At 44.2% G+C, this 15,863-nt stretch overlaps 1 protein-coding gene across 3 annotated transcripts in view; it reads left to right on the top strand.

Annotated features, from left to right (window-relative positions):
- The window catches only part of ZNF106 (zinc finger protein 106), a 55,416-nt gene that overhangs the window by 26,430 nt on the left and 13,123 nt on the right, over positions 1 to 15,863 (top strand). For all 3 annotated transcript variants that reach the window (XM_084846635.1, XM_084846644.1, XM_084846652.1), the window contains 13 exons: positions 651 to 720; positions 1,209 to 1,363; positions 1,458 to 1,518; positions 3,031 to 3,372; positions 4,508 to 5,297; positions 6,027 to 6,082; positions 6,881 to 7,026; positions 8,578 to 8,712; positions 9,578 to 9,694; positions 10,792 to 10,983; positions 12,592 to 12,654; positions 14,330 to 14,449; positions 15,201 to 15,272. In XM_084846635.1, coding sequence (XP_084702761.1) covers positions 651 to 720; positions 1,209 to 1,363; positions 1,458 to 1,518; positions 3,031 to 3,372; positions 4,508 to 5,297; positions 6,027 to 6,082; positions 6,881 to 7,026; positions 8,578 to 8,712; positions 9,578 to 9,694; positions 10,792 to 10,983; positions 12,592 to 12,654; positions 14,330 to 14,449; positions 15,201 to 15,272 — 2,319 coding nt within the window. The remainder of the gene's footprint in view (positions 1 to 650; positions 721 to 1,208; positions 1,364 to 1,457; positions 1,519 to 3,030; positions 3,373 to 4,507; positions 5,298 to 6,026; positions 6,083 to 6,880; positions 7,027 to 8,577; positions 8,713 to 9,577; positions 9,695 to 10,791; positions 10,984 to 12,591; positions 12,655 to 14,329; positions 14,450 to 15,200; positions 15,273 to 15,863) is intronic.

The raw sequence follows: 15,863 nt of genomic DNA, 5'->3' as shown, positions 1-15,863 counted from the left end.
GGTGGTTCTTAATGTGTTCTTATTTACCACTTGCAAGATCCTATCCCATCAAGATTTTATTGATGAGGGACCTCAGTAAAGAAATGCAAAATGCGGAATCCTGGCCAAATCTGTTTCGTGGACCTGTGTCTCCTGATAATGTAAAGAATTGACCAGCAGTAGCCCCGATCACCTGTGGATGAAAATGGGATCATAGTAAATACATTATATCAAAATATACCTAATTTGCTATGGGCTGGATCTGGACTAAGACTGTAAACCTATATATGAGGTTTACTTCTAAGCAGGCATGCATATAATTGTTAGTTGAACATAGCTTTCATTGAAATCTTAAGGACTTAAGTCATGACTGTTCAACTGTGTGGATCCATTCCATTATGTTTACAGTGGGTTAGATCCAATTTAGTCATACTTAGAGTAGACCCATTGATTTCCATATGTCTACACTTAGTCATGGCTACTGAAGTCCCATTGACTTTAATGGGTCTGTTCTAACTATAACTAAGTCTGGATCCAACCCTGTTTGTGAGCCTGAAATAGGCTTGGTAGACAATTGATATCTTGGAATAGCCACTGAATCTGCAGATTATGTATAAAGCTTCAAGTACACTACTTTAGCTAACAAGGAATGCTCACTTTTTAATTTGCAGGAGGGATCCTCTCCTGAAATCCCAAGTCTCGAAAGAAAGAATAAACGAAGGAAGATTAAAGGCAAAAAAGGTGGGTGATGGTGAGAAATGAGTTTGCATTGCATTATTGTTTCCAGTTTACATTTTTTAAGAGGCCCTCGATAAAAATTCTACTTCTTACACAGATTTATATGTGATTGTGGCCTTACATGATAATTTAAGTGGAGGTCAAACACTTAATTGTACCATAGGTTTCTTATGAACGGTGCTTTCCCTGGTCTGATAATGGAAGGTTGAACATTACTCAAGGGCATTCCAAGCTCATCAAGCACAAGATGATCATGTACACATTTTGTACTATGCTTGATATAGTACGATGGCTACCTTGAGCACCATTTCCTTGGTGGAAAGGTGGGGACTAAATATCTCATTTCTACCAGTTTGCTTTCACTAGACAACTTTGTGGAAATTTACACAGATGAAATGAGACTTAGAAAGCTGATGTATGACAAATGCAATGACTTTCCAAATGCCCTAAAAGTGGCCATGTCATGCCTTCAAACGGCTTTTCTTTTGCAGAGCGTTCTCAGGTAGACCAGTTATTGACTATTTCCCTGAAGGAAGAAGAACTGAGCAAATCCTTGCAGTGTGTGGATGGAAGCCTCCTGCAGGCTCGAGCTGCTCTGCAGGCAGCTTATATTGAAGTCCAGCGACTGCTTGTACTGAAACAGCAGGTACTTCTGCATTTGGAAGCCTGGTAGCTCTAGCTCTGGCACTTTCAGAGGGATGTATTCTGATGGACCTGACTGAATCTCTCCCATTTTCTAGGTATCGGTGGAAATGGGAACTTTGAGGAGCCAGAGAATTCAGATCCTGCAAGGGCTGCAAGGTAATCAGAGTAGTCCAGCTACTGCAATGACACTTGGAATCCTTGATTGAGTGATTCATTCATTCAGTTTATAAGCTGTCCACTAATGATAATTATTTGGGTGGTGTACAAAATAATCAAAAATCACAAAAACACACACAATTGCTACAGAATATAATTAAAATGCAGAAAAATACAACTTGGAATAAAGACAAATCACTTGAAAATCGGAGCAAGAGAATAAAATACTGCAGCACTACAAGAATTAAAACGGAGAGCCTTATTGATTTTATTTATTTAATAGATTTAACACCCTTCCCTTTAGAGTATCTACCTTCCCAGGGTGACTTAACAATAACCAGTTAAAACACCCAAACAATCAAATATAAAACATATCTAAAATATATGACTGCTAGTGAACAGACCGAGTTTCACACAGATTAAATTAGTCCTTTGTTTCCTACAGCGAAGCCTTCAAGCAATGTTACACAGCCATCAGAGGTGGATACACTGTGCCTGCCCCCTCTGACTCAAGCCGCATCCACTAGCACCCCTAGGCACAACCCCTTCCATGGTACACTCCTAGTGCAACTCTGTCCCTCGGACTACTCTCCCCGGGTTCAGACCCTATGGACGTGACAAAAGCTGTCTTTTGTTTAGGGAAAGCCACCACCTAGTGCCTGAAATCAGTACTGCAAGCTTCAAACACACTGACACATTTAAATTAATTAAGATTAACTGAGGCATTTAAAAAAACTAAACGCCCCTGAAGTGAACGCCTCTAAGGTTCCCTTAGTATGCATGCCAAGTTTCAGGTGTCAAGGTTCCATGGTCTTGGAGCTATGGCACTAACAGACAAAAACACATCCTTGCATATTATAGAAGACAGCATCAACAGATAAAATAGTTATAAAAGAAAACCTGAAATCACTCAAAAGATGACCAGTAATAAGTGTCTTCAGGGTTCTCCTAAAAACCAGTATAGAGAGGAAGAAAGTTCCAAAGTGAAAGGCAACCACGGAAATCACCCTGTCGCTGGTATTTACCAGCCTAATACTCTTGCTTGTTTTGAAATCATTTCCTCTTGTGGCTTAGCTCCTTTGAATTACTCAAGGGATTCTAAAACTGCCATAGTGGGTGTCCCCAAATGGTAGTTAAAGTAAAACATAGGAAAAAGGGGTTAGCTGAATGCTCACCCAAGACTCAGGTAGACAGGTAGGTCCAGTGAATGCTTCAAATTCCCTGAGGTACTGGAGTTCAAAGAAGAAAAATCAGTGGGAAAGAGGATGCTCCACTAATCCCAGTGCACCATCAGTCAACACAAGAGAGTGGGATGCAGAGGCCAGCAGAGCAACCCCAGAATCAGAACAGGACAGGAAGCAGTGTGGCAGCCCACTTCCTATACCAGTCAAGGTGCACATAATACCTGGGCGTGGGAAGAGTCGAAGTAGAACTCGCACTTCATAAGTAAGCATTACTCATTTAAGAAAATGTAGACCTTTAATGTGAAATACATTTATTCTGTCGCTTTAGAAACCTATGAGCCTTCTGAGCAGCTGCAGCAGCTTCATCCCAGCAGCTTGAGTGAAAAAAGAACTAGCAAGCTTCAGGACCTTACTGGTGGCCTTGTCCCACTTTTGGAAACTGCTTCACCCGTTTCTGCCCAGAATGCCCCTGTTGCATTGGCAGCCCCCATCCAAGTTAGCAATCCGCCTACATTCCAAACAACTGGTGGCACTGGAGCCATCACAGTCCCTGATTCATCTGTTCAAATCAAGCAAGAGCCTGTATCCCCAAAACCTGGGGAGGAGAGCATGAATATTCCCGAACAGAGCCCTCCGTGTTCTCCGCAAGCAGACCTTCAGTTTCAGGATGGTATGTTGGCTTATTTTATGTTAGAAGATGGTAATTCTGTGTGTGTGCGCGCATGCGCACACACATTTGTGTTCATGCATACAGTCTTGACTTCTAAGGTGAACTGAGCACCACTGTCCCTGCTTTGTTCCTGGGCTGGGGGTGAATAAGAATAGGAGCCTGCATAACTCTCTTGCTTCCCTAAAGCGAGCCTTCTGTGGAACAGAAGCAAAGGGAGGAGGGAAGGGATAGAGCAGCCTGCTGAAGAACTTCCAACATTAGGTTGGCTTCTTCTGTGAAGACAATCAACAAACTGTTCTTGGAGAAGGAGGGTGTTGCTCACATCAGCTCAAGGTAGGTCATTTCCTCCAAATATGTCTCTATTGGACCGAGAATATCCAGAGTCCATGCCATCAAATAAATAGGAGAATGTATAGGCAAGTCTAAATTCTCTGTTAAGGAATGGTCAAAAAGCAAGGTAATGACAATAACTATGTTGCTTTAGCTTAGCCCATTTGTTTGTGGGATTTTTAATTCATTACTTTTGTGGGAGGGGAGAAACAACTGAGTAAGTCTTCAACTTCTCACCACAGAAATAAAGTAGTGAGTAAACGGGGTTACATATTGTGCCTATTTCAATAGAGTTTGAACCCATGGTTTGTGGTTGGGTTAAATCAGTTCCTGAATTAGTAAACTGGGCTGTATTGCATTTATATGAATGCCTTATCTCCCAGAACCTCCCAATCAGCCCAGCGCTGCACAAAACTCTCAGCCTGTGGTTTCTAGCTGCTGCTAATTTCTATGCATACAAAGTACTTTACAGCAGTTGTCACATGCCTCCTCAGAACAACTATGCTGAGTAGTTAGTTATTATCTGTATCGTGTAGATGCAGAAATGAGATTGACTTGCCAAGCCCCTGTAAAAAGGAGTTGGAATCAAAATACTTTCTGGTTGTATTCCAACATTAGATGCTAGACTACACTGGCTGTCAAGGTGTTTGTAGTCTATATAGAGGCCACCGTATTGATTAATGCCTTGAATTTACTTTGGGAAGTTCTGTAATTTACCATTGGAGGCCACGTATCTACACCTAGGATGCACAACTACTAATTGTTTCTGTTAGGTGCAAAAATATATTCCATCTTATTTCTCCAGGGAGTACAAGTCAACAGTCTTCCCTGTATCCAGTTATCTCTGCTACCATGTCCTTATCGGGTCTAATTGATTTTCAAGAGCCTAATGAAGATATTCAGAAACCTGTTCCAGATAAGGAGAGGCCCAGGTTATCTGGTCACTGTTCCCCTAGCTATTCTCCATCACTCTTTTCAATGAAGATGGAAGAAAACAGAACACCAGTGGACAACACCATCTCGGAACAATGCAGTAGTTCCTTTCAAAGCCAAACCTTTCCCTCTGAACCGCCTGCTGACAAAGATCCCGAACAGCCAACTGAACAGCCTGAGCAGATGGCAGTCTCTACTCTGGTCTCCATAGAGAGCAAACTAAGCAAGAAGAAGAAGAAGTTGAAGAAGAAGAAAGCACTGAGAGCAGCCCATGTACCTGAGAACAGTGATACAGAACAGGATGTAAGTGACTCGAAACCTTATAGGAAAGTCAAGACTATTAAAGTGCCTAAAGGAGAAAAAGTGACAACATCCACCCCTCCAAAGCAAGAAGATGAAGAAGCTGCTCAGGAAGGAAAGCGGAAGAAAGAAGAGAACGAGAGTGACACGTCTCTGGAATTTGTGGAAGTCCCCAAATCTCCTCTTGAAGTGGTGGCCCTCAGTTCATCAGAGTCGGGAGACGAGAAACCAGACAGTCCTTCCAAGAGGGATGCCTTGAACTCCTCAGAGCAGCTGTTGAGAGAGGCATCTCGGTCTGGCTATGATGAAGTGAGCTCTACTAGTGAGATTGGAACAAACTATAGGGATGGTATTGATAGAAGGTGAGTTGGAAAACTGGGCAGTATCCAATGCTCCTGCAGCACTAGCAGAATGCATACCAGCACAGTGGGGAGCAAGTGCTTGCTAATGCAACCAGAAACTACCCAAAATTAATGCTTCTGGAATGGGGCAGGTCAGCAGAGCCCCTTTCCGTAAGATCCACTGACTTGTACCACTCCATAAGAACTAATTTGGGCTAGTTTTCAGGGTTGTACTAGCAAGCGATAGCTCCCCGTTGTGCTCACATTGGTTTCCAGTAGTGCAACATATTTAGTGATGGCTGACTGCCAGCATTGGATACTACCCTCCCTGTATTTGTACATTGATTGTGTATCTGTGTTACTGTGTGTTTTTTTTTAAATCTGGGTATGATGATGTTGGGTTTTATGGACTCCTAGTGATTTTACAGTTAGCCTTTTTAATGTTGTTTGTTGCCTCAGGAGCCGTTGGGCAAAGGGGCGATTTATAAATACCATAAATGATAATGTAGAAATCTTCAATACTGAAACATCTTCAGTAAATCAATTTCTGTAAAATGGAAATCTTGTTTTGCACAGTTGGCAACTGCTAACGGCGAAGCACTTCTGTGTGATCCTGGTATTCAGGTCAATTCCTTTTCCCAGTAAATATCTTCCCCAGAAGATCTTACATTGAGGTGTCTTGAAAGTATGTCTTTTTGTGTGCATTGCTTAACGTTTTGTAATAGCAATGGCATTCCATTTCTTCCATAGCGTGGCTGAGACTCAAACGTCCATATCATCAATAAAAGGGTCAAAAAATTCATCAGGTACATCCATTTCTATGTTTGTTTTTTAATGAAGAAACAAGTGGGATGATTTTGGGGGAAATGGGTAGAGAGAGTCACACAATTCTTTTGGAATGTGGAGTGCCGTAGCATCTTCTATATTCCTAAAAACCCAGGGAAACTTACTTTAAAATGCCACAATAATAAAAAGGGAGACGCCCAAATTTCCATGCTGAATTCTGGATTTGTTTTCTGTGGAACAGAAACCTGACACTTCTTAGCTCCTGGCTGTCTTTTAATCCATCTGATGAGAGTTAGGTCATCTTTCCCGATGGCTAACCAGTCTCTGTTATTTCAATAGGCTGTCACAGTATGTCCAACATTATTATTGCCATCTACCATATACTAAGAAGGGACTCAAAGGGTACTTTCAGATAGTATGTTTGACCACACTGCACAGTTAATGTAGCACCTTATAAACCCAAGGGCTTTGGCCATTTGAAACCAATTGCTAATTTGAGATGCATTCCAACAGCTTTCTTGTCTGACTGCAAAAGAATGTGTCCTTCAGCCAAAGAGTGTTTCATTATATTTATTTGCTAGCTAATTTCTTACTGTGGTATTTTTCTAGCCTGTCCAGAGTTGCAAGTTGGCTCCGTTTCTGATTCTTTCAGCCAAGGAGCTCATAACAGTTACGCTTTGTTCACTTCTATAGTGAGATACATTTCATTAGCACAGCACCTGGCAGTTTTGGGTAGATGTTTTCTTTCTTTAGTTTTCTTTTCCCATGGTAAGCAGCATGTTTAGTTAACTGCAGCCTTTGACAATTACATTTGACAGAGGTCTCTTCAGAGCCGGGTGAAGATGAAGAACCTTCAGAAGGGGTCTTTGAGGGACATTCGGCTTCAGTGAATGCCATTCAGATTTTTGGGAATTTGATGTACACCTGCTCGGCAGACAAAACTATCCGTGCTTATAATCTAGTGGTAAGTAGACTTGCCAAGGTTGTGCCTGACTTTGCAGCCTCTTTTCCCACATAATGTCTCATTAGAAATGAGCATGGCTTAGGGCAGACAAATACAACTAAACCAGAATTAAATTGAAACAAGCCCAAATGTTTAGCATCCAGTAGTGTGAGGTGGGGAGGGGCACTAAAAATAGTACTGCATTTTAGCCACAAGTACTTGGCAGCTTTTCACCAAGTTTAGTGGCCCCTGAAGAATGCCCAACTTCTTCGTTGGGATAGGGATTTTTTGCCAGTAAAAGAGATTCAAAATGGTTAATGTGATGCAATAAAGGATACGAGCTCTCCTTCCTAGGAGTATGCAGAACATATCCGTTTTGCCTTATGAAGAATTTGGTGCTTACGATACTGCTTGTTGCTGCCCCAACAGAAGTTGTCTCAATAACAGAGATGAACAAGATGGTTCATCTTGTTTTCAGCTGTGGGCTCCAGATGTTATCCCATGCCCAGCTGGCAATGGCCTGTTTTGTATACTTCAGCTTTTCCCTTCATGCATGATTCTTACTAGCTGTACATCACAATCAAGCAACAAAAGGGGTTGAGCTCATATGGCAGTGGGTTGCAGCCACTCTTTAAAATCCTGATGGTGGGGGCATTTTTCCCCATCTACTCTACAGAACATATTTTCCAAAAGGACAGCCATGCTGCTGCACACTGGGAAGTAAACTCAAACCAGCAAAATAACTGAACACTGAATTCCATTTTCCATGTTAACTTTCTTAAGATGGTGGGTATATGGAAATGGCTGAGGCAATGGCATGTATGTTTATCGCACATGAAAATAAAGGGTGGTCTGAGATGTAGATCTCATAGACCAGCTTCAGAGAGGCTAGGCAGATATCAGGTTTGTGTTTGAATAGTCACATGTTGCAAGGACTCACATTTTTAAGGATGCAAGCAGGGAAAGCAACTTGGGAAGAGGGCCTCATCTGGTAGAGGCCTGTGTGCCTGGCTGTCAGGTGCTCTTACCATATGTTTCTTCTGATTAACCTAAATGTACATAAGCTGGAAATAGGTGTTTGGTTTGTAACGCACATAAGAACATCCATGCTGGATCGGACCAAGGATCCATCTAGTCCAGCATTCTGTTCACCTGTTGGCCAACGAGCTGCGCACTGGAAACCCATAAGCAGGACATGAGTGCAACAGCACCCTCCTACCCATGTTCCCCAGCAATTGATGCACATAGGCATACTGCGTCTGATACTGGAGGTAGCATAGGGCCATCAGGACTAGTAGCCATAGATAACCTACTCCTCCATGATTTTGTCCAATCCCCTTTTAAAGCCTTCCAAATTGGTGGCCATCACTATGTCTTGTGGTAGCGAATTCCATAGTTTATTTGCTGTGTGAAGAAGTACTTCATTTTATCTGTCCTGAATCTTCCATTAATCAGCTTCAGGGGATGACCCCAGGTTCTAGTATTACGAGAGAGGGATGCTTGGTTGTGCCTTGGTTTGCAATCTGAATGTAATTGAGTAAATCTTGCAATGCTTGATTCTGCCTCTCACAGAATAGGAAATGCGTCGGTGTCTTTGAAGGGCACACCTCAAAAGTGAACTGCCTCCTGGTGACCCAGACAACAGGGAAACATGCAGCACTCTATTCTGGCTCCAGTGACCACAATATAAATTGTTATAACATCAAGGTAATTGCATACACAGTGTTGAGGATGTGCAAAACTGTAAAGAAACTCACATCCCCCATTATAATCTCACGAATTTCTTCTATTTTCCACATTTTGAAACTGACCTGCAGGTGGATTACAGTAAAAATTAGGTCTTTCATTTTGAACTATGTGTCCTGAAGCTCCATTAACATGGATTAACATGGATTAGCATAGCTAGAAACAGCCCAGGAATTTAGGAATATAATGATTTATTTAGCTCTGTGTACATCTCTGGCCATCTAAAAATCTGATGCTGCCTTACAGAAATATAGGCCAGAGCGTAGGGCTGGAAAAATATATATATCTTAAAATTCTTTAATATAGTATACTCTTATTGCTAAAAGTGGAAAGGTTGGGAGCGGCACAAAAATGACTGCTTAAAACCTTGTCATTTGTATAGTAATACATCATTCTTGGGTCTCAGGCTAATAAAATCCTTAAGGAGTTGGGATGATTATAGAAGTTGAGGAAACGTTGTAACAAAGATTTTGAAAAGTGTATGCTTTAGTGAAGTAGAGCATACAACAATCCACCAAAGTCGACTTAAATATGCGCACTGTTAAATTCATATTTACAATTAGAATACTTGATTCATCCAGTGTTCTCCACAGGGCATAGCTACAGTTTGGAGTCAAGGCCTATAGCCTTGCATTATCCAGGTGAATGCCCTGTTTCATCCTGTTTGTGTAGCAGCCTAGCTTTGCCAGACTAGAAGAGCCTCTCATAATTAACAGGTTTATAAACAAAGCTAGCTTTCAGGTTTCTTCTTTAGGCTCACTTGCCTACAGGTAGTTGTCAAAGTGTTCAATTAATAGGTTACTAAGTATAGTTTTCCTCTTAACAGACTAGGGACCTTGTGGATCAGTTTAAACTGGATGACCGTGTGCTCTGCCTGCACAGTAGATGGAGATTCCTTTATGCGGGACTTGCAAATGGTAGCGTGGTCACTTACAATATAAAGGTCAGTATGAGCGGTGTGCATTCCATTAGAGCTGCTGCAGCCATTGTTACAACTGCACCTGGCTAATCCTCTAAAAAAAAACCCTGCTTACTTGCATGGTAACCTGAAAAGAACTATTAGGGTTTCAAGTGCAACTTGCTGTGGGACGTAGGAACACAGGACATAGGAAGCTGCCTTATACTGTGCCAGACCATTGGTCTGTCTAGCCCAGTACTGCTGACACTGACTGGGAGCGGCTGTCCAGGGTTTTAGGCAGGATTCTTTTTTAGGCCGACCTAGAAATACTCGGGATTGAACCTGAGACTTTCTGCATGCAGAGCAGATGCTCTGCCACTGAGCTGCAACCCCTCCCTGCGTCAACTTCTGTGGCTGCAGAAGCAAGGGAAAAAACGATCTGCGCCCAGTTTCTGGGTGGCAATTCCCAAACACAAATATGCATGACTCCAGCGAGCTGTCCTAGGGCTATAGCTGCTGTGAAGCAGTCCATGGACTAGGTAAGAACGTTCACTTATTTTGGAGGGGTTTTTTTATCTAGTGGAAAAAGTTTGAATACTGGGCTGGTTTGTACAATCCAAACAAGCCATGGTGGCTTTGTGATTAGGCAGATTGGGCCTGGCACACGCCGCAGCTCACAGTAAGCCGCCGAGCTTGTTTTGATCATGTGTATCAGGTCACTGTATAAGCCGAGGGTGGGCAGAAGGTGTCCAGACGTTTTGGACTTCAACTCCCAGAAGCCCCTGCCACTGGTCAGGAATGCTGGGAGTTGAAGTCCAAAACATCTGAAGATCTCCTTTCTGTCCACTCCTTTTGTAAGCCACTCAGAGCCATTGGGATCGATCAGGATGTACAGTGAATAGATAAATTCCCTCCATAAAAGCAGGAAATCCTAAGCAAGACTGACATTCTTAATCAAGAATGTCTTTTAAAAGCCTAATTAAATGGACTTTTGGAACTCTTGGGAACTGGGATAGCATTTGTGTAGCTAGTTTTTGATGATGTAAGCAAAAAGCATCTGGATAATGCTGCCTTAGCACATGCAGTTGGAAATACTGATTGTATTAATAACTTGTGGTTGTTGGCTTGTTGCTGTTTTTCAGAATAACAAACAACTTGATATCTTTGAGTGCCATGGTCCTAGGGCAATCAGCTGTCTTGCCACAGCCCAGGAGGGGGCACGGAGGTTGCTGATTGTGGGGTCCTATGACTGTACAATCAGTGTGCGAGATGCCCGAAATGGACTGCTGCTTCGAACACTTGAAGGTCATAGCAAAACAGTACTCTGTATGAAGGCAAGTTGCCTGAAATGAATGCTTGTTATGGACATACTTCACATGTGTTTTTTTCACCTCTTGAAACAGTTCAGATCTTGTAAATGAACCTCCCCGCCCCCCCTTCAGTTGGTACCTTTGGTTGGTCTTGTTTAGGATTAAGAGCATCAGAAACTGCTTTATACCAGGTTAGAACACTGGTTCACCTAGCTCTATACTGTCTACTCTTACTGGCAGTGGCTCTCCAGAGTTCCAGACAAAGCTCTTTCCCAGCTCTACCTGGAGATGCTGGGGACTCTACATCCAAAGCTTGTGCTCTTCTATTGAGCTATGGCCCTTTCCCTAACTGCAGTCAATCATTCAATATTTCCAGACAGAGAAACTCGGGCCCACCTCTGTTCCCCACCCCTGCTCTTTGTTGGGATCCCTCTGTGATCTGTTCTCATCCCTCTGTTTTTCTCTCTCTACACACTGTCCGTGGATGATCTCATCAAATCTCATAGCATTCAGTACCACTTATATGCCAGTTACACCGAGCGCTACCTCTGTACCTCAGGACTTCCTCCTTCTGCATCTCCAGTTTCCCATCCCATATTTCCAACTGGTTCCTTCTTTGCCATCTCACTTACCAAGATTGAACTTCTCACCTTTCCTTCCAAGCTTCCCTCACCTTGTATACTCTCCATACCATTGAGAATACATCACCTTCCACCTTCTTGATCCAGGCACAAAGAGCTGGCCTTCTTGGATTGCTCCTCATATCCATCCTGTCGCCATGTTGCATAGCTCTCCAATACAACATTGCAAGAATATGGTCCTTCCCCTCTGCCCTCTTTGTGAAAGCTCTGGCTATCTACAGCCTCGACTACTTCAGTCTTTTCCTTGCTGGCCTCCCATTGTTCACTCTGTAAAGTGCCACACAAATGGATATCACTCTTTAAATAATAGTGATGATGATAATGACCTGCTTGGAGTGTCAGGATGGGTATCTCTGACAACCAAGTGAAGATGATGAGTGGTGTTTTGATGTTATAGGTCGATGGGGTGGACATGTGGACTCCCTGCAGCCCCACTGTCCTCCAAATTCAGTGTAAAAAAGTTTTTTTTGGAGAAAAGGCAACTGTAGTGGTTATGGAGTGCCCACCAAGTCAAAATTAGCTTGTTTGCAAACTAATTTGCACCATTTTGATGTTGCTTAGCCACTACGGAGCTCCCAAAGGGTCAAAATTAGTTTGGTAACTAGCTAATTATGGACACCATTTTATTATTTTTTTCAGCACCCGTAGGCGAGGTCCAGGGGGTGAAAATGGCCTCTGGGCCTCCTGAAGTTGCTCATTCCTGTTATAGATAATGGTAATCCTGATGCAGAGCTGAAGCTGGAATAGATTAATTTGCCACGAGGTCACCCGTTGAATCTATGGCTGAACTGGGATTTGGGCCCAGTTCAGCTCTCTCCTAGATGCTGCTCAGGCTGCCTTCCTAATACATCCACTATGTGCAGAGTAGATCATATTTAATTGTGTTGTCACATTAGCCTTTAAATGTGAGAGGTAGCATAGGTGGAAGAAGGCAGCATCTGTTGATAATGTGTTGTGGGTAATCTGGCTGTTTGGTTGTGTCTCTTCCAAGGTTGTGAATGATCTGGTGTTCAGTGGTTCCAGCGATCAGTCTGTCCATGCCCACAACATACATGTAAGTTGCTCATATGTTTAAAATTGAGCAAATATCACTGCATTTGAAATTATGAAACAGGAAGTACTTCAGTCTTCTCTAAGGAAATAATTTACTTTAAAGGAGTGTTGCAACATTTATATAAAACCAGTACTTAAACCACAAAGTTAACCAGCTTTGCCGCTGTCCTAAGCTGGTGTTAAATTGAGGAATTAGAGCAGCTTCTCACATTGCATTTTGTATTTGAGTAGAGACACCTGAGCACTAAATATATGCAAAGCGTGTCTGTTGAAAAGGATGTACAAGTAGCCAGACATCTCCTAGAACAGGGCTGGGGAACTGTTTGGGGTCCCGGGGCTGGATTCCTACCCCCACCCCCTGGAACCTTTGAGTAGGCCAGATGATGTCAGGGGCCTGCCTGTAACATCGGGGTGTGGTCTCTCCCCTGATAGCTCTTCCACCAGCACTTCAGCCAGGGAACCTGTTCTGATCCATCTGGGCTTGCCCCAGTTAGGTGCAAAGCCCACCCTGGCACTGGTCTTCTCCTTCGCCTTCCCTATGCAAGGGAGGAGCAAAACCAAGCTGACTTAGTCCCCCCCACTCCATTGCCTTGCACGGGGAACCCAGGGGACAGTGAAGCAGAGCCAGCTCAGTCCCCTTTGCTGCTCTGTTGCCCCCCAGCAGAGAGCGAAGGGGACTGAGCCGGCTTTACTCATCCCAGTTGAGACATGAGGTGGAGGAGCACTTTTCCATCCGGCCCCTTGGGCGGAGGGGCGGCTTCTGTCGTTGCAGGCTTTCCCTAGCTGGGGGAAGCCCATGCAAACTGAAGCCTCCCCGACCCAGGCGGGGTCTTTCCCCTTCACACCTTGCTTGCGACGGCTTTCCCTGCCCTGCACCTTCCCCCACTGACACAGGGCAGCAATTGGTGTGTGTGTGGGGGGGGCATTGTGCCAAGTAAGGGCACTCCCTGCTGTTATTTTTGATCAGATCAGTGATTGGAGAGATCGCCGGCGATGCCTCGCTCCATTAGCCTCCCCAGGCCCCTGCTAGCCTCCGTGGAGCAGGGTGCTTGAACTTCTGTGGCCCCAATTAGGCCCTCGTCCGGCTCATGGACCGGAGATTTCCCGTCCCTTGCCTAGATATGTGGAAACAAGGGCTTTACACAGTATTTTAAAGGGAAGCACAGTTCACAACTGGCATGCTATGTGGCTGTGTGTGTATATTTTGTACGAAGCAATGGGAGAAGCTTCCTTAGCTGGATATTAAAACATAGACTTGGTCATATTTGCAACTATAGAGTTTACCAGCACCATGTGTTGTCCGCTGCTTGTTTGATGGTATAACACCCAATATCGGCGAGCCACCTCTGGCCCATTATCTCCTGGCAATGGCATTTCTGCATTTGGTGTTTTTTTAGTGGGTAAGAGCTGCGTGAAGGTGAACTCCTAACAGACATATGTCGTGGTTGACCTTCACTTTGTGGGCGGCCGTATTCGCCTGACTGACTGATGTTTAAAGAGTTGGCAGAGGTTTGGTGTTGGCTGAGTTTTGTGGCAGTGTTTACTTTACTCACAGTTCACACTAAAGTAAAGGAAACCCTGCTTAAAGTCCATGAACCTGTAAGCACTCTCTGATATGAGGAATGGAGATGTTTGTTTATATATCCCTTTGTGCTATACTGATGATCTCATTGCAGACGGGAGAGCTGGTGCGGATCTACAAAGGGCACAACCACGCAGTGACGGTCGTGAACATCCTGGGGAAAGTGATGGTAACCGCATGCTTGGACAAATGTGTTCGTGTTTATGAGCTTCAGGTGACAGAAATCTATTTCTTTATTCGTATTCTAATTTGTGTTGCTTTTTGGTGACGTAGCATGACTGCCTTGAAAAAGTGACATCCTTTGACATTCTGCTGTCCCTTCTTCTCCAAGAAATCGGGATGCTGAGCTTTTCTGTCTGATCCCAAGGGATGCTTTGGGCTTCAAATATGTAATGGGAGATAATTTGATCTGGTTCCATTGGGTTTAAACCAGCCTTCTCCCACCTGGTGCCCCCCAGATGCGTTGGAGTGCAAGTCCCATAATCCCCAGCCAGCCTGGCCAGTGGTGAGGGAAGTCTGGCTTAAACAATTAGGGAAGCCTGCAGGAGTTGCGCAGACTTCAGAGGCCAATTTTCTGTTAAGTCAAACAGCTGCTGGGTAGCCTGTTCCTGTCCGCTGGATCAACCCTGCAGGGAGGTCACAGCCCGCCTGTGCGGTAGGCGCATGTTTGTTCCTTGGTTTGTGTTACGTGTTGGCTAGTCCTGCACTCACAGTGCTTGTAGTTACATGCCTTTTATGGTTTAACACCTTTTCCTGGGGGAGCGCAGTTCAGCCTTGTGTAGCTGGAAGGAAGCGGCATTTTGTAACACGAGCGAAGTCGAACTGTGGAGCACAGCTCTCCGCAGGAAGCAGGGGGTTGTTGTGATGGCTGTGCATCTTAGCTGGGTGAGCTAATTTTTAAATGAACGCAGAATTCTCGGCTTGTGAAATGCTTGACATTTTTCTTCTTGTCTTTTCACCCAAAGTCTCATGACCGTTTGCAAGTCTACGGAGGACATTCGGATATGATAATGTGCATGACCATCCATAAGAGCATGGTAATAATTTCTCCCTTTCCATAAAACCATGGATTCTCCTTCAGGGGTTGTGGTTACCCAGGAATGGGTTGCTCCTCCCACTTGTTTTGCAGACAGAGCCATGCAAATAACTTGGTGCTTGGTCCCTTCTGGTGAGAGGAGCACCCCATCCTCCACAGGGTTGTTACTGCTGGCCAAGAAGCAACAGGGCTTTTTAGCTCCCCTACCGACCAAAAATCTTTGTCCAAAGGTCAGGGGACTCTCGGAACAGGACCTCATGAGGGGCTGCCACCAGAAGGAACCCGCCTGGCTGAATTGGGCCTTGTGGGTGCTGTATTGCAGTAGTTCTGTCGTGTTTTCTCCAGAAGGTGGTGCTGGGGTGCTACCACTGGACACCATGGCCTTTGGCCTATGGTGCCTCGCAAGGTTCTGTCTTGTCTCCCATGTTTAAAAGGCATGCTCATTTCCTGTGAGAGCCAATGTGGTGTAGTGGTTAGAGTGTTGGACTGGGACCCGGGAGAACCGGGTTCTAATCCCCATGCAGCCATGAAGTTCACTGGGGGGACTTGGGCCAGTCACTGACTTTCAGCCCAACCTACCTCACAGTGTGCT

The sequence above is a fragment of the Heloderma suspectum genome, chromosome 1 (assembly GCF_057233095.1).
Source record: "Heloderma suspectum isolate Gila_16-S chromosome 1, 16-S_ref, whole genome shotgun sequence".
NCBI classification, from domain to species: domain Eukaryota; kingdom Metazoa; phylum Chordata; class Lepidosauria; order Squamata; family Helodermatidae; genus Heloderma; species Heloderma suspectum.
The sequence above is the reverse complement of the archived record's forward strand: the minus strand, read 5'-3'. Positions and strand labels throughout refer to the sequence as shown.